General features: G+C 48.1%; 1 protein-coding gene across 1 annotated transcript in view; it reads right to left on the reverse strand.

Moving 5' to 3' along the window:
- Positions 1-1,787: 1,787 nt before the first annotated feature.
- The window catches only part of ube2q1 (ubiquitin conjugating enzyme E2 Q1), a 48,827-nt gene continuing 31,766 nt past the window's right edge, over positions 1,788-18,848 (reverse strand). The window contains exons 11-17 of the mRNA XM_033015876.1: positions 18,627-18,687; positions 15,546-15,636; positions 13,251-13,309; positions 10,357-10,405; positions 8,071-8,166; positions 3,864-3,930; positions 1,788-2,325 (exon numbers count right to left, since the gene is read on the reverse strand). Of these exons, the coding sequence (XP_032871767.1) occupies positions 2,294-2,325; positions 3,864-3,930; positions 8,071-8,166; positions 10,357-10,405; positions 13,251-13,309; positions 15,546-15,636; positions 18,627-18,687 (455 nt within the window). The 3' untranslated portion in view covers positions 1,788-2,293. The remainder of the gene's footprint in view (positions 2,326-3,863; positions 3,931-8,070; positions 8,167-10,356; positions 10,406-13,250; positions 13,310-15,545; positions 15,637-18,626; positions 18,688-18,848) is intronic.

Here is an 18,848-nt window from a genome sequence, read left to right on the forward strand (position 1 = left end):
CACTGCCTTCTGTGGCAGAGAATTCCACATTTACAACTCTCTGGGTGAAAAGGTTTTTCCTCATCTCAGTCCTAAATGGCCGACCCCTTATTCTTAAACTGTGTGTGACCCCTGGTTCTGGACTCCCCCAACATGGGGAACATTTTTCCTGCATCTAGCCTGTCCAATCCCTTTAAGAATTTTATATGTTTCTACAAGATCCCCTCTCATCCATCTAAATTCCAGGGAATACAAGCCCAGTCGACCCATTCTTTCATCATATGTCAGTGCCGCCATCCCAGGAATGAACCCGGTTTGGATGCTAGTTTAGAGAACGTATCCGGTCACAGTCTGTGAATGAAGAACTCCCCTGTTATTCTGGCGATAATATATTGATACTGGAGATGGCTGGAGAACACACAATCCAAGTACAGGCCTTCATTCACCCAGTCGCACTGTAACCTGCTTTTGCTGAATGAAATGTCTATTTCTCAAGCCATCAAAGTTAAAAGACATAATTGTAATGAGGAGAATGCTGGAGAAAGCAAGTCAACACCAGAGGTCTTGAGTGCCAATTAAGTATACATCCATTGACATCTGACTGGTGAAACATAGAAAATAGGTGCAGGAGTAGGCCATTCGGCCCTTCGAGCCTGCACCGCCATTCGATATGATCATGGCTGATCATCCAACTCAGTATCCTGTACCTGCCTTCTCTCCATACCCCCTGATCCCTTTAGCCACAAGGGCCACATCTAACTCCCTCTTAAATATAGCCAATGAACTGGCCTCAACTACCTTCTGTGGCAGAGAATTCCACAGATTCACCACTCTCTGTGTAAAAAATGATTTCTCATCTCGGTTCTAAAAGACTTCCCTCTTGTCCTTAAACTGTGACCCCTAGTTCTGGACTTCCCGAACATCGGGAATAATCTTCCTGCATCTAGCCTGTCCAATCCCTTAAGAAACAGAGTCTGATTAGACTAGGTAGACAAAAGTGCTGGAGGAACTCAGCGGGTGCAGCAGCATCTATGGAGCGAAGGAAATAGGGCCGAAACGTTGCCTATTTCCTTCGCTCCATAGATGCTGCTGCACCCGCTGAGTTCCTCCAGCACTTCTGCCTACCTTCGATTTTCCAGCATCTGCAGTTCCTTCTTAAAAACTGATTAGACTAGGATCTGACTTTTAAACTTCTGTGGAGTAAGACTGTTTTTGTTTCTCTCTCTCTACACGCGCACACACACACAACAAAAAGCCCCACATCCTGAAATTTTCCCAGTCCGATGACAACTGAAGCAAGCATTGAGCGAAGGGGACAAAGCAACCGATACTTCAAGAATAAAGTTATGAATGGATAAACACACAGCATGTGTATCGGCCCTTGGTATTCCAGAGTACTGGGCGGCTCGTCGGTGGAGAAGCCGCCTGCCGTACATCGCCAATGGCGGGGGAGGGGCACAGACGTGGCACACCGTGGTCTGACACACGGGCAGAGTGGGGGGGAGGAGAGGGATGAATTGGCAAGGAGGGGGGAGGGGGGGCAGACATTCACGAGTCCGTCCATCAGCAGAGACCAAGAGTCCACTCACCATGTAGAGTTGCCCCGAGCAACCGCAGTCGCACTCTGCTCGCTCTGCTTCTCCACCGGGCAAGTCTACTCCCTGGATGTTGAGACATCTCCAACAAGGCGAGGATAGATAGATGCAGAGACCATTGCAAATTCCCCGCCACCCCCCCCCCCACACACACACACATCACAAAACACACCAGGGAAGGAGCCCCCAGGGTCAGGCAGGAAAACAAAAAGCTGCAGTCATTAATAAACTGTAATTATTGTTTCAGAAAGATACACATCTTCACAAAACCAGCATACATTTTAAACAACAAAAACAAAAAAGAGAAAAAAAAGGTGCGTGTGAAGAAGAAAAAATAAATTAAAGGTCCACATTGATGCCTAGTGAGAGGGAAGTGGGTATGGGGGAACAGGGGCAAAAATGAAACAAAAACTAGATGTAAAATTGATCCGAATCTATTCAAAATCCAGTTTACATGAAGTGGATTTGAGAGTCTGCAGGAGCAGGATGCCGAGAACAGGGTCTGGCAACAGACAAGGAGTTTGCAGTATTTGTCCGTGAGTGTACAGATGTATACTTGTATATACAGGTTTTTATTTTATAGTGAGTATATGATCCAAGAGTCCGATTGAGGCCCATCCGTCTCACAGGGGAAGAGGCAGCTACTGATAAAATGGAGTTTTTTCCCCAACTGGTGCAGCTTAATTGGTCCTGAAGCACACACAGGGCAGCCGGCCGGGTTAACCATCCTCCTTGGGCGGGGTATACCAACCTGCGGGCACAAAGAAGTCAAACGTCAACAATGGCTGCCTCTACAACTAAAGGGCCTGTCCCACTTTCATCAGCATCATCCTATATTGTCATCTTGTACTGTGCAAAATGGGAAGACGTTTCCCAGGGAATACCGGAGCATCGCACATAAAACTTAAACATTTTACGCATAAATACAAACGATTTTTTAAAAATCCAGTTCCTGATAAAAAAAACAGTACGAATAGTTAAAAAACAGTGCTGGTTAAAAAAGCAACATTAAAATACAAGTAAAACACAGTCATAAAATGTCCAGGGCAGTGGCCTGAGCCAGTGCCAGAGTTATTACTCAGTGCCAGTTATTAAATTGTCAGTGCAAAAGCAGCAGAATCAGGTGGATCACGACCTCTGCTGAGTTTGCCCTCGACTCATACTCGCAGCATGGTCGACACGAGGTCTTAGGCAGGTTGTGATGCTGGTCGTAGGTACTCGTGGCATCGAGTAGGTCGGGGCGTTTTTTCTAGCCTGGTGAAAAATGTCCACGAGTAAAAAAAGGTCGTGAAAGTGGGACAGGCCCTTAAAGATGCTGCAAGTAAAGGGCCTGTCCCACTATGGAGACCTTATTGGCGAGTTTAGGAGACTGCGCTCGCCACAAGCTCGCAACATGGTCGCAGCTGGTTTCCGGTGAGTCTCCTTCACGGTTGAGAGTAGTTCCCGCATGCGGCCTCGGTATGGTTGCGGAAATTTTTTCAACATGTTGAAAAAAGTTCCGCGCCCAAAAATTGTCCGGCATGGAGAAAATCTATACATTTGTAGTCGTAGGTTTAGTCAAAGTAGGTCATAGTAGGTTGGCATGTTATCGAAGGTAGTTGTGGATAGGGTTAGTATATTCGCCTTTGCTCATTTCAATGGCTCGTTGATAGTCGAAGCTGGTCTTCTACATAGTCGAAGGACGACAACTTTTCAGCGATTCAACAAGACCAGGACAGTCTCCTAAACTCGCCAATAAGGTAGTCATAGTGGGACAGGCCCTTAAGAATTTCATTGTTCTATGATAAGATATGATAGAACTATATTTATCCCAGGAGGGAAATTTTTAAGAACTGCAGATGCTGGAAACATCGAAGGTAGACAAAAATGCTGGAGGAACTCAGCGGGTGAAGCAGCATCTATGGAGAGAAGGAATGGGCGACGTTTTGGGTCGAGACCCTTCTTCAGTCACAGTGTAACCAGCAGCTGTAGTTCCTTAATAATCCAGAGATGCTGCCTGACCCGCTGAGTTACTCCAGCACTCTGAAACGTCACCTATCCATGTTCTCCACAGATGCTGCCTGACCCGCTGAGTTACTCCAGCACTCTGTGAAACGTCAACTATCCATGTTCTCCAGAGGTGCTGCCTGACCCGCTGAGTTACTCCAGCTTTTTGCGTCTATCTTCAGTTTCAAATCAGCACCTGCAGTTCCTTCCGACACAAAAGGCCAGAGGCACCACCCGCAAAGCTTAAAGGTGATAAGCCTAACACGTGGTTGGGGTTTAGACTTCCCTGTTTGCAGTTCTTACCATTTTTCTCATGAATCTGGACCAGCGATTTATAGGACTGCTGGGCTCTGCTCAAACTGTACTGTGACTGAAAGGAGGAAAAGACTGGTTAGAAAAGAGCCCAGTGTACTCCTGTAGCATCTCCCAGCCTCACTGGACATTCCCACACGCTACCTAGAGAAACAGCAGCTCATATTTCACTTGGGCAGTTTACAATCCAGCGGTATGAATATTAATTTATCTACTTTCAAGTAAACCGCTGCATTCCCTCTCTGTCCCATCCTGATACTCTTGCTAATTTCACCGTTTCAAGAGAGAGTTACATTTAGCTCGTAGGGCTAAAGGAATCAAGGGATATGGGGAGAAAACATTCCCTCTCTGTCCCATCTGATACTCTTGCTAATTTCACCGTTTCAAGAGAGAGTTACATTTAGCTCTTAGGGCTAAAGGAATCAAGGGATATGGGGAGAAAGCAGGAACGGAGGTACTGATTGCTGATGATCAGCCATGATTGGTGCTGGCCAGAAGGGCCGAATGGCCTACTCCTGCACCTATTGTTTATGTTTGTATCCCTTCATTGTCAGCCCGTCTCCAGCCAACAATGAACCATTGTGGGCCCCACCTTTCCTAAGTCATCGATGCAGGCTCTGCTTTGTCTGGTCCTTTCTCACACCTCCACCCCTCCCCGGCTCTCAGCCTGAAGAAGGGTCTCGACCCGATACGTCACCCAGAGACGCTGCCTGACCCTGACGCTGAGTTACTCCAGCACTTTGTGTCTATCGAGGCCTATGGTATGTTATGCTGGTCCTCACCGGCCGAGTCTAAGAGAGTCGAGAAGTTGTGTTGCAGTTTTATAGAAGATTGAGGGGGGATCTTATAGAAACTTACAAAATTCTTAAGGGGTTGGACAGGCTAGATGCAAGAAGATTGTTCCCGATGTTGGGGAAGTCCCGAACAAGGGGTCACAGTTTAAGGATAAGGGGGAAATCTTTGCGGACCGAGATTAGAGGGGTTTTCTTCCACACAGTGAGTGGTAAATCCGTGGAATTCTCTGCCACAGAAAGTAGTTGAGGCCAGTTCATTGGCTATATTTAAGAGGGAGTTAGATGTGGCCCTTGTGACTAAAGGGATCAGGGGGTATGGAGAGAAGGCAGGTACAGGATACTGAGTTGGATGATCAGCCATGATCATATTGAATGGCGGTGCAGGCTCGAAGGGCCGAATGGGCCACCTGTGCACCTATTTTCTATGTTTCTATAGGGCGTTGGTTACTCCACACCGGGAGTTCTGGCCGTCCCGTTGCAGGAGAGACATGGAGGGCTTGTACACTCTGGAGTTTAGAAGGATGAGAGGAATTTCTCATTGAAACGTATAAAATTGTTAAGGGCTTGGACACGCTAGAGGCAGGAAATATGTTCCCGATGTTGGGGGAGTCCAGAACCAGGGGCCACACACAGTTTAAGAATAAGGGGTCGGCCATTTAGAACGGAGACGAGGAAGCACTTTTTCTCATAGAGAGTGGTGAGTCTGTGGAATTCTCTGGTTCTCTGGATACTTTCAAGAGAGAGCTAGATAGGGCTCTTAAAAATAGCGGAGTCAGGAGATATGGGGAGAAGGCAGGAACGGGGTACTGATTGGGGATGATCAGCCATGATCACATTGAATGGCGGTGCTGGCTCGAAGGGCCGAATGGCCTGCACCTATTGTCTACTGGATCACAGGGAGAGGTTGGACAGACTTGGATTGTTTTCTCTGGAGTGCCAGAGGCTGAGGGTGGGATGTGATCGAACTTTGTTAAATTATAAAATGCATAGATATGGTAGATCATCACATAGATTTCACACAAGGTGCAAATGTCAAAGACTGAAACCTAAAGGTGAGAGGGGGCAAAGTCTAAAGGAGATGCGTGGAGCAAGTTTTTTTAAACAGTGGCGGGGTGGTGCCTGGAACGTGCTGGCAGGGGTGGTTGTGGAGGCAGATACGATCGTGGCATTTGAGGCTGTTGGTTGGGCATGTGTGCAAGTGCAGGGGAGAGAAGGATATGGCTTGTGTACAGGGGACGGAGATTAGTTTAACATAGCATTCGTGTTATCGATTGGGGACGATCAGCAATGAATGGCGGTGCTGGCTCCAAGGGCCGAATGGCCTCCTCCTGCACCTATTTTCGATGTTTGGCATAGACATTGTGGATGGGAGGGCCTGTTCTTGTGCTGTACTGCTCTATGTTCCACAACACCAGGGAGAACTGTGAGGCAGCAGCGGGTAGAGCTGCTGCCTCACAGCGCCAGAGACCCGGTTTCGATGCTGACCACGGGTGCTGTCTGTACGGAGTTTGCACGTTCTCTCCCCGTGACCTGCGTGGGTTTTCTCCGGTTTCCTCCCACACTCCAAAGACGTGCACGTTTGTAATTGACTTTGGTAAAATTGTCGGGGATTGTTGGTCGGCACGGACTCGGTGGGCCGAAGGGCCTGTTTCCGTGTTGCATCTCTAAACTAAATTGAACTAAATTCACCCACACATCTTCAAAAATTCATCAGAGGGCATGTTCTATCTACTGCCTCATCCAATAACACATTATTGCATTAATAAGTTATCTTTAAGCATTCATTGGTTAGAGCATCGTGGAAAAGTCATCATTCACTTCTCATTTGCCTTGGACTGAGCCATTCAGAGGCTATTTAAGAAACATTCAAGTTGCAGCGTGTTGTGTAGATCAGAGCAATCTAGGCGCGCAGTTAGACTCAAAATGCCGGAGTAGCTCAGCGGGACAGGCAGTATCTCCCGAGAGAAGGAATGGGCGACGTTTCGGGTCGAGACCCTTCTTCAGACTGATGTCAGGGGAGGGGGCAGGACAGATAGAATGCAGGCGGAGACAGTAAGACTGGTGGGAGGAGGGGGGGATGGTGAGAGAAAGCACGGGCTATCGAAAGTTACAGATTTGCGCTGGGCCTCACTCTGACAGTGGAGGAGGCCCAGGACAGAAAGGTCAGATTGGGAATGGGAGGGGGAGTTGAAGTGCTGGGCCACCGGGAGATCAGGTAGGTTAAGGCGGACTGAGCGGAGGTGTTCAGCGAAACGATCGCCGAGCCTGCGCCTGGTCTCGCCGCGTGCAGGTACATAGTTCGCGACACGCGTGGCCCAAAAGCACTTTAGCTTTCGTCAGTCAGAGTACTGAGTATAGACGTGAGGAGGTCGAAAAGGACAAAGGACATTTATTGTCACATACACCAAACGGTGTAGTGAAATTTGTCTTGTTATACAAGATATTGTTGAGGCCACATTTAGGATATTGTGTTGAGTTTTGGTCACCACATTATCGGTGCAGAGAAGATTTACGAGGATTGGCCCTTGTGGCTAAGGGGATCAGAGGGTATGGAGAGAAGGCAGGTACGGGATACTGAGTTGGATGATCAGCCATGATCATATTGAATGGCGGTGCAGGCTCGAAGGTCCGAATGGCCTACTCCTGCACCTAATTTCTATGTTTCTATGTTGCCAGGACTCGTGGGCCTGAACTAGAAGGAGAGGTTGAGCAGGCTGGGTCTCTATTCCCTGGAGCGCAGGGCGATGAGGGGCATTCTTATACAGCTGTACACAGTCATGATAAAGAATAGATTGGGTAGATGCCCAGAGTCTGTAGCTCAGAGTTGGGGAAAGAGAGATCCAGAGAACATAAGTTTAAGATTTGTTTAAGAAAGCACTGCAGATGCTGGAAAATCAAAGGGAGACAAAAATGCTGGAGAAACTCAGCGGGTGAGGCAGCATCTACGGAGCGAAGGAAATAGGTGACGTTTCGGGTCAAGTCCCTTCTTCACAAAAATGCTGGAGAAACTCAGCGGCTGAGGCAGCATCTATGGAGCAAAGGAAATAGGTGACGTTTCGGTTCAGAGTCTGAAGAAGGGTCTCGACCGGAAACGTCACTTATTTCTCTCGTCCTCTCCATAGATGCTGCCTCACCCGCTGAGTTCCTCCAGCACTTTTCTCTACCTAAGTTTAAGGTTTAATAATGTTTTTGTTTCACAGAGGGTGGAGGGTGCCAGAGGAGGCAGTTGAGGCAGGTACATAGGTAGGTAGGTGGGACTAGACAGTTCTATTCTACAGCATCCTGCAACATCCACAGGCAATGGACAGCCGTAGCTTGGAGATGACTTTCCCTTCTCAGCTCCACAAGAATTAACAAAAATGGAAGGTGTAAGGTAAAAAAGTTGTCATGCGTACCTCCCTTACCTTATTGGCCCCAAACTGGATCCTGGCCTTCCCTTTCACGAGCGTTGCACTGATTTGCATGATAACAGACTCGATGGAGTAGGCGCTGCTCCAGCCCTGGGGACAAGGTGCAAAGTTTAATGTCGGCGAACAATCTACCAGGATAGACAATAGAGACTAGGTGCAGGAGTAGGCCATTCGGCCCTTCGAGCCAGCACCGCCATTCATTGTGATTACCTGAATGGTGGCCGATTAGGAAAGGGGGAGATGCAACGAGACCTGGGTGTCATGGTACACCAGTCATTAAAAGTAGGCATGCAGGTGCAGCAGGCAGTGAAGAAAGCGAATGGTATGTTAGCATTCATAGCAAAAGGATTTGAGTATAGGAGCAGGGAGGTTCTACTGCAGTTGTACAGGGTCTTGGTGAGACCACACCTGGAATATTGCATACAGTTTTGGTCTCCTAATCTGAGGAAAGACATTCTTGCCATAGAGGGAGTACAGAGAAGATTCACCAGACTGATTCCTGGGATGTCAGGACTTTCATATGAAGAAAGACTGGATAGACTCGGCTTGTACTCGCTAGAATTTAGAAGATTGAGGGGGGATCTTATAGAAACTTACAAAATTCTTAAGGGGTTGGACAGGCTAGATGCAGGAAGATTGTTCCCGATGTTGGGGAAGTCCAGAACAAGGGGTCACCGTTTAAGGATAAGGGGGAAATCATTTAGGACCGAGATGAGGAAAACATTTTTCACACAGAGAGTGGTGAATCTGTGGAATTCTCTGCCACAGAAGGTACTTGAGGCCACAGTTCATTGGCTATATTTAAGAGGGAGTTAGATGTGGCCCTTGTGGCTAAAAGGATCAGGGGGTATGGAGAGAAGGCAGGTACCGGATACTGAGTTGGATGATCAGCCATGATCATATTGAATGGCGATGCAGGCTCGAAGGGCCGAATGGCCTCTACTCCTGCACCTATTTTCTATGTTTCTATCCCCAATCAGTACACCGTTCATGCCTTCTCCCCATATCCCCTGACTCCACTACCCCCTAGAGCCCTATCTAGCTCTCTCAGCATATGACAGCCCCGCCATCCGGGGAATTAACCTTGTAAACCTACGCTGGGCTCCCTCAATAGCATGAATGTCCTTCCTCAAATTAGGGGACCAAAACTGCACACAATACTCCAGGTGTGGTCTCACTGGGGCTCTGTACAACTGCAGGAGGACCTCTTTGCTCCTATATTCGATTCCTCTTGTTATAAAGGCCAACATGCCATTCGCTTTCTTCACTGCCTGCTGTACCTGTATGTTGCCAGGACTAGAGGCCCTGAGCTACATGGAGATGAGAAGCAGGTTGGAACCAGGGGCCACACACAGTTTAAGAATAAGGGGTCGGCCATTAAGGACAAAGACGAGGAAACAGTTCTTCACACAGAGAGTTGTGAGTCTGTGGAATTCTCTGCCTCAGAGGGCGGTGGAGGCCAGTTCTCTGGATACTTTCAAGAGAGCTAGATAGGGCTCTTAAAGATAGTGGAGTCAGGGTATATGGGGAGAAGGCAGGAACGGGGTACTGATTGGGGATGATCAGCCATGATCACAGTGAATGGCGGTGCTGGCTCAAAGGGCCGAATGGCCTCTACTCCTGCACCTATTGTCTATTTTGTACACCTCTATAAGATCACCCCTCATTCTACTAGAGTAGTTAGGGCATGTTGGTCAGTGTGGACAAGTTGGGCTGAACTTTGGTTTGGTTTAGTTTAGAGATACAGCACGGAAATAGGCCCTTCGGCCCACCGGGTCCGTGCTGAACAGCAATCCGCGCACATTAACACTATATCCTACACACACTAGGGACAATTTTTACATTTACCAAGCCAATTAACCTACAAACCTGTACGCCTTTGGAGTGTGGGAGGAAACTGAAGATCTCGGAGAAAATTCACGGGGAGAACGTCCATGGTCGTGATGGAACCCGGGTCTCCGGCGCTGTGAGGCAGCAGCTCTACCCGCTGCACCTCTGTGTCTGCCGTGTAGTTGGGGCATGTTGGTCAGTGTGGGCTGAACTGTAAGACTGTAATGCCCCTGTCCCACTTCGGAAACCTGAACGGAAACCTCTGGAGACTTTGCGCCCCACCCAAGGTTTCCGTGCGGTTCCCGGAGTTTTTTTGTCAGTCTCCCTACCTGCAACCTCCGGCAACCACCTGCAACCTCCGGGAACCGCACGGAAACCTTGGGTGGGGCGCAAAGTCTCCAGAGGTTCCCGCGCGAGGTTTACTTATTGGTAAGCTGACAGCCCACTCACCTGTTTCGTGAGCAGTTCCATGCATATGGCTCCCCCTCCAAGGACGTAGCTGCAGATTTAAACAAAAGTTGTTAGATATTGTGGAGAGGAATCTTCGTTCGGGAGACAAAGCGGTAACTTATCGGTAGATAAAAAAGCTGGAGAAACTCAGCGGGTGAGGCGGCATCTATGGAGCAAAAGAATAGGTGACGTTTCGGGTCGAGACCCTTCTTCCCACAAAAAAGCTGGGGAAACTCAGCGGGTGAGGCAGCCTCCGTGGAGCGAAGGAATATTCATTCGAAAGAAGGGTCTCGACCCGAAACGTCACCCATTCCTTCGCTCCATAGATGCTGCCTCACCCGCTGAGTTCCTCCAGCATTTTTATCTACCTTCAATTTTCCCAGCATCTGCAGTTTTTTTAAATATTTTATTTTATTAGAAGTAAGTACAGTCATATGGCACCAAAGTGCCTAATATATATTTTCATAATGCATTTTATGTACAGCTTCTTTTTTTTTTTTATTACACTGAAAAAAGATTAGAATAAGAAAAAGAAGTTAGATAGTAAAGAATAGAAAGATGTGAAATATATAGTGTGTGAAAAAAGAAAACGAGTAAATGAAGAAAGTTGAGAGAGAGAATAGAGAAAATAAAATAAAATAAAAAAAAGAAAAGGAGATCATTATTTATAATCTTGACCAACCCTCGTCCAGTCCTGAAACAGTTATTTTTTACAATTATGTTGCACCATATGATTCCAAAAAAACGACGAATGGAGACCAACTCGTTATGAATTGGTCTGATTTATCCATTAGGAGGAATCGCATTTCCTCAAGATGAGCGGTGTCCAACATACTTGCAATCCACATTTTAAGCGTTGGTATTGATGTACCCTTCCAAAATTTAAGAATTAATTTTTTTGCTATTATTAAACCATAGTTAAGGAATAGATTTTGAGATGAGTTCAATTTATTCCCATCTTCCATTACGCCAAATATAATCATTTCAGTATTAGGTTCCATTCTTGTCTTGAATAATTTTGTAAATATTTCAAAAATATCCTTCCAAAATCTATAAAGTTTTATGCAGGAAACTAAGGAGTGTGTTATAGTTGCCTTTTGGGCTAGACATTTATCACAAGTGGCGGATATATTTGGATAAAATTTGTTCAATCTTGTTTTTGAATAATATAATCTATACAATTTTAAATTGAATTAGATTATGTCTTACATTAATTGAACATTTGTGAATATATATCAGGTATTTTTCCTTCTTAAACAAGCAGTAACTTAGTGACCGTTTCACCAAACACTTGAGTGTGTTTTAGCTAAAAACCGAACAGCAACTCCCCTTCCAAGATTTTCTTTTTTTTTCCCTTCTGTTCCATTTTGTTTTTATAATTCTGCCGCTTGCCAGATTTAAGGAAGCTAATGGAATGTTGGCCTTCATAACAAGAGGATTTCAGTATAGGAGTAGAGAGGTTCTTCTGCAGTTGTATAGGGCTCTGGTGAGACCACATTCAGATTCAGATTCAGATTCAACTTTAATTGTCATTGTCCGTGTACAGTACAGAGACAACGAAATGCATTTAGCATCTCCCTGGAAGAGCGACATAGCATATGATTTGAATAAATATTTACATTAGAATATATACAGACATAGTGTTTTTCCTGTGGGAGGAGTGTCCGGGGGGGGGGTGATTGGCAGTCATCGAGGTACGTTGTTGAGTAGAGTGACAGCCGCCGGGAAGAAGCTGTTCCTGGACCTGTTGGACCAGCAACGGAGAGACCTGTAGCGCTTCCCGGATGGTAGGAGGGTAAACAGTCCATGGTTGGGGTGAGAGCAGTCCTTGGCGATGCTGAGCGCCCTCCGCAGACAACGCTTGCTTTGGACAGACTCAATGGAGGGGAGCGAGGAACCGGTGATGCGTTTGGCAATTTTCACCACCCTCTGCAATGCCTTCCGGTCGGAGACAGAGCAGTTGCCATACCATACTGTGATACAGTTGGTAAGGATGCTCTCGATGGTGCAGCGGTAGAAGTTCACCAGGATCTGAGGAGACAGATGGACCTTCTTCAGTCTCCTCAGGAAGAAGAGACGCTGGTGAGCCTTCTTGATCAGAGTTGAGGTATTGTGGGTCCAAGAGAGGTCTTCGGAGATGTTAACACCCAGGAACCTGAAGCTAGAAACACGTTCCACCTCCGTCCCGTTAATGTGGATGGGGGTGTGCGTGCCGCCCCTGGACTTCCTGAAGTCTACAATGAGCTCCTTGGAGTATTGTGTACAGTTTTGCTCTCCTAATTTGAGGAAGGACATCCTTGCGATTGAGGCAGTGCAGCGTAGGTTCACGACATTGATCACTGGGATGGCGGGACTGTCATATGAGGAAAGATTGAAAAGACTAAGCTTGTATTCACTGGAGTTTAGAAGGATGAGGGGAAGATCTTATAGAAACATTATAAAAGGACTGGACAAGCTAGATGCAGGAAAAATGTTCCCAATGTTGGGCGAGTCCAGAACCAGGGGCCACACACAGTCTTATAATAAAGGGGAGGCCATTTAAGACTGAGGTGAGAAAAATCTTTTTCACCCAGAGAGTTGTGAATTTGTGGAATTCCCTGCCACAGAGGGCAGTGGAGGCCAAGTCACTGGATGGATTTAAGAGAGAGTTATATAGAGCTCTAGGGGCTGGTGGAATCCAGGGATATGGGGAGAAGGCAGGCACAGGTTATTGATTGGGGACGATCATCCATGATCACGTCTATTGTCTAACCGAAGAGCACCTCCCATTCCAAGTTTTTCTTTTTTTCTCTTCTCCCGTTCTGCTTTATTTTTTTAATTCCGCCACTTGCCAGATTTATTTCTCCACGGAATAAATTTTGCAATTGACAACATTTGAGGAAAATCGTACTCACCCTCCAGAGAGCACTGGAGACACGACTCGTACAAAGGGCGGGTCGAAAGGGAAATTGTCCTGCGGGAAAGAACGAGAGATGTGTTAGCGTTTGCGTCCACTCTGTGCAGATCATTTCCAACAAGCCTAAGGGGCATCACGTGGCGCAGCGGTAGAGTCGCAGCGTCACGGCACCGGAGACCTGGGTTCCATCCCGACCACGGGCGCTCGGTCTGGTACGTTCTCCCCGTGACCCGCCCGGGTTTTCTCCGAGATCTCCAGTTTCCTCCCGCACTCCAAAGACGTGCAGGAACTGCATTCAGTGCACTTTATTGTCCCGCTTAACCGAGGTACAGTGAAAAGCCTTGGTTGTGTTCTTGCCAGCCAGCATAATAAATCATACCCGATTACAATCGAGCCATTTACAGTGTAGTGGGAATAACGTTTAGCCCAAGGTAAAGCCAGCAAAGTCCGATCTAAGGTAGACAAAAAATGCTGGAGAAACTCAGCGGGTGAGGCAGCATCTATGGACAGAAGGAATAGGTGATGTTTCGGGTCGAGACCCTTCTTCACACTGATGATGGGTGGGGGGGGGCGGGAAGAAGAAAGGAAGAGGAGGAGCCAGAGGGCTGAGGGAGAGCTGGGAAGGGGAGGAGACAGTAGGGGCTACCTGAAATTGGAGAAGTCAATGTTCATGCCGCTGGGGTACAAACCAAAGATCCTATAGCGAGCAAGATAGACCACTCGACGAAAAAGACGTACCAGTCATGGGCAGATTCGTGGGTAATTTTCGGCCCCATTTCCGTAACCGGCTTCCGTCTCCGCACCAGAGATCCCGTAGGATAACTAGTGCGGAGACGGAAGCCGGTTACGGAAACATCCTCGTAAAAATAAAAGTTCTTTGGTAAAAATCTTCTCCTCATTTTCAGAAATTTAATTTATTAACACAAACTGTACCCCCACAACGTTGATTACACTGCGAGTCGGGTCGGGTCCGGTTACAGAAATGGATGAAAAATAGGCCCACGTTCCGCTCCGTTGCGTACTACACGTCAGCCCATTGAATTTAGCAGGGGTGGTCCATCTTGCTCCGCAGACCAACAGGGGGCGCTGACCTGTGCGCGGCTGACCAGCCAGCAGCTGTCTGTCTTTTAATCTTTTTTTTATTTTTAGTTAGTTAAAGTGTTTTTGTTTCTGGAGTTCTAGACTTTTTTATGTGGGGGATGGGGGGGGGGGAAGGGGGAAACTACCTTTCAGGGTCCCTACCTGGTCGGAGAGGCAGCTTTTCTCCGGGCTGCAGCTTCGACCCGTCCTCGCGGCCTACCAGCGGGCCTGGAGCAACGTTTCCTGTCGGGGACCGCCCAGAACCACGGCTTCGGCGGCGGCACAGCGCTAGAGCGCTATCGTGGAGCGGGCGATGCCTTGCCTGGGTCGCCGCGCTGGAGCTCCGGTGAGCTGAGACCGCCGGGAACAACATCGCGGAGCTGCGGGTCTGAGGAGCGGCCAGCTGCGGGCGGCGGCGCCGAACTGTACACCGGGAGCCTGGGATCTCGCGACGAGATCGCCAGTTGTGGAGCTGCAACCGGCGCGGCCTTGTTGGCTTTGGAAGCCGCGGCCTCCAGTACGGAAGCGGTCGTTCCAGGGTTCCCAAGCCGCTGTGAGGACTCTCCCGACGCCGGAGCACCACCACCCGGCGAGAACGGCCAGGAACATCGGGCCTCCGTAGAGGCAACTGTGGAGGCCTCAATTGGCTCGACTATGGGTGAACTGGGGTTGGGGACTGGACTTTGTGCCTTCCCTCATGGTGGGAGCCATTGTGGGGGGATGTTCTTTATGTTTAAATCTCTTATTAATGTTATGTCTGTATTCTTTCTTTATGTGCTGCATTGGCAAGAAGCATTTCACTACACCTAGGTGTATGTGCCCAATAAATAACCTTTGAAAAATAACCTTTGAAATATAGGATCTTTGGTAAGGACTATCTGAAATTGGAGAAGGCAATGTTTATGCCGCTGGGGTGCAGACTGCCCAAGCGAAATATGAGATGCTGCTCCTCCAATTACCGGTAAACTTCACTCTGGCCATGGAGGAGGCCCAGGACAGAAAGGACATCAGTCAGTGATGCTGGCAGTCGCCGAAAAAAAAAAAATGCCAAGTGGGACGGGCTCTTTAGTGTGCGGGGATCGCTGGTCGGCACCAACTCAGCGGGCCGAAGGGCCTGGATCCATAAATTAGACTAAAATGAAAAAGACTGGCGCAGGAAAGGGATGGTGGCCCTCCCGACGACACACAAACTCCGCTCCCCGATGGTACTCACTTTAAAAGAGAAATTTAACAAAATGAAGTCAACGCCCTCTTTCTCTTTGAGGATTTGGAGGTCGTTGTGCAAAGCACTGTCCTGGTCGACCCTGGAAGTGAAACAGCGAGAATCAGTCACCAACAGCTGCATTTGTGTAGCGCCCTGTACAACAAAGCATGCTACTATGAAAGGAAGGAATGGCAACCATCCTCTATCAATACGGGATTATGGGGAAAAAGTCCCAACAAGCCTAAGGGGCGGCTGGGTGGAGCAGCGGGTAGAGCTGCTGCCTCACAGCGCCGGAGATCCGGGTTCCATCCCGACCACTGGTGATTGTCTGTACGGAGTTTGCACGTTCTCCCCGTGAGTTTTCTCCGACATAGACAATAGACGGTGCAGGAGTAGGCCATTCGGTAAATTGGCTTGGTAAATGTAAAAAATTAGGATATAGTGTTAATGTGCAGGGATCGCTGGTCAGCGTAGACCCGGTGGGCCGAAGGGCCTGTTTACGCACTGTATCTCTAAACGAACCCAAAGTTCAGCCCAACTTGTCCACATTGACCAGCATGCCCCAACTACACTAGTAGAATGAGGGGTGATCTTATAGAGGTGTACAAAATAGACAATAGGTGCAGGAGCAGGCCATTTGGCCCTTCGAGCCAGCACCACCATTCACTGTGATCATGGCTGATCATCCCCAAACAGTACCCCGTTCCTGCCTTCTCCCCATATCCCCTGACTCCGCTATCTTTAAGAGCCCTCTCTCTTGAAAGCATCCAGAGAACCGGCCTCCACCGCCCTCTGAGGTAGAGAATTCCACAGACTCACAACTCTCTGTGAGAAAATGTGTTTCCTCGTCTCCGTTCGAAATGGCCGACCCCTTATTCTTAAACTGTGGCCCCTGGTTCTAGACATCTTCGGTTTCCTCCCACACTCCAAAGACGTGCAGGTTTGTAGATAGACGCAGAGTGCTGGAGTAGCTCAGCGGGTCAGAGAAGGAGTCTTACTGTCTCCGACTACATTCTATCTTTGTCCCACCCACTTCCCCTGATATCAGTCTGAAGAAGGGTCTCGACCCGAAACATCAGCCATTCACGACTCTCTGGGTGAAAATAGTTTTTTCTCACCTCAGTCTTAAATGGCCTCCCCTTTATTCTAAGACTGTGTGGCCCTGGTTCTGGACTCGCCCAACATTGGGAACATTTTTCCTGCATCTAGCTTGTCCAGTCCTTTTTATAATTTTATGTTTCTATAAGATACCCCCTCATCCTTCTAAACTCCAGTGAATACAAGCCTAGTCTTTTCAATCTTTCCTCATATGACAGTCCCGCCATCCCAGGGATCAATCTCACCAGACTGATTCCTGGGATGTCAGGACTGTCTTATGAAGAAAGACTGGATAGACTTGGTTTATACTCTCTAGAATTTAGGAGATTGAGAGGGGATCTTATAGAAACTTATAAAATTCTTACGGGGTTGGACAGGCTAGATGCAGGAAGATTGCTCCCGATGTTGGGGAAGTCCAGGACAAGGGGTCACAGCTTAAGGATAAGGGGGAAATCCTTTAAAACCGAGATGAGAAGAACTTTTTTCACACAGAGAGTGGTGAATCTCTGGAACTCTCTGCCACAGAGGGTAGTCGAGGCCAGTTCATTGGCTATATTTAAGAGGGAGTTAGATGTGGCCCTTGTGGCTAAGGGGATCAGAGGGTATGGAGAGAAGGCAGGTACGGGATACTGAGTTGGATGATCAGCCATGATCATATTGAATGGCGGTGCAGGCTCGAAGGGCCAAATGGCCTACTCCTGCACCTAATTTCTATGTGAACCTACGCTGCACTGCCTCAATCACAAGGATGTCCTTCCTCAAATTAGGAGACCAAAACTGGACACAATACTCCAGACGTGGTCTCACCAGAGCCCTGTACAACTGCTGAGGAAGAGGAGGGAGTAGGCGCAAAAGGGGGAATGTAGGGAGAGATTGAGGAGCCATTTGGAAATCAGACAAAGGGCCGTTGAGAGGTGCTCAAGGTGGACAAATCGCGTCTACTCTACCATTCAATGCTGGCTGATGTCTGCCTCCTAATCCCATTCACCTGCCTTCTCCCCATAACCCTTGACAGATACCTGTTCTAATCAAGAACTTGTCTGTCTATGCCTTAAAAAATATCCACTGACTTGGCCTCCAGGTCCCTCTGTGGCAACGAGCTCCACAGATTCACCACCCCCTGACTAAAGAAGTCCCTCCTCACCTCCTTTCGAAAAGAGCGCCCTTTAATTCTGAGGCTGTGACCACTGGTCCTGGACTCTCCCACTAGTGGAAACATCCTCTCCACATCCACTCTATCCGGGCCTTTCACTATTCTGTAAGTTTCAATGAGGTTCTCCCCCCCCCCCCCTCGTTCTTCTAAACTCCAGCGAGTACAGGCCCAGTGCCGTCAAACACTCATCGTATGTTAACCCACTTGTTCCTGGGATGGTTCTTGCAAACCTCCTCTGGACCCTCTCCAGAGCCGGCAACATCCTTCCTCAGATATATATATATAAAATTATAGGAGGACTGGACAAGCTAGATGCAGGAAAAATGTTCCCAATGTTGGGCGAGTCCAGAACCAGGGGCCACACAGTCTTAGAATAAAGGGGAGGCCATTTAAGACTGAGGTGAGAAAAAACTTTTTCACCGAGAGAGTTGTGAATTTATGAAATTCCCATCCAGTGGAGGCCAAGTCACTGGATGGATTTAAGAGAGAGTTAGATAGAGCTCTAGGGGCTAGTGGAGTCAAGGGATATGGGGAGAAGGCAGGCACGGGTTATTGATAGGGGACGATCAGCCATGATCACAATGAATGGCGGTGCTGGCTCGAAGGGCCGAATGGCCTCCTCCTGCACCTATTTTCTATGTTTCTATATGGGAGTTCAAATTAGCCCATGTTGCTCCAAATGCGACCTGACCAGCCCCATAGAGAGAGAGGGTAGACAAAAATGCTGGAGAAACTCAGCGGGTGAGGCAGCATCTACGGAGCGAAGGAAATAGGCGACGTTTCCGGTCGAGACCCTCCTTGCACACAAACGGAAGGTCGGAGCAGCGAGAGCCACTTACTTGAGGATCTTCACGTTCCAGTCGTATAAGCTGTCGTTGACGAGCTCGACTGCGTAGTTTCCTAGTGGGGGGGGAAAAGGATAAAGAAATCAAATCACGCCCTGTACCAAAGGTCGTCAGAGCCCTGTGCAGACCTCCCACCGCCAACCGTCCACGCCCCAACTCCGATGTACAATTGACTGAGTGCGCACTCTGCCGCACATGAAGAACAAACTGAATGAA

Source organism: Amblyraja radiata, chromosome 47, assembly GCF_010909765.2.
Source record: "Amblyraja radiata isolate CabotCenter1 chromosome 47, sAmbRad1.1.pri, whole genome shotgun sequence".
In the NCBI taxonomy this organism is placed as follows: domain Eukaryota; kingdom Metazoa; phylum Chordata; class Chondrichthyes; order Rajiformes; family Rajidae; genus Amblyraja; species Amblyraja radiata.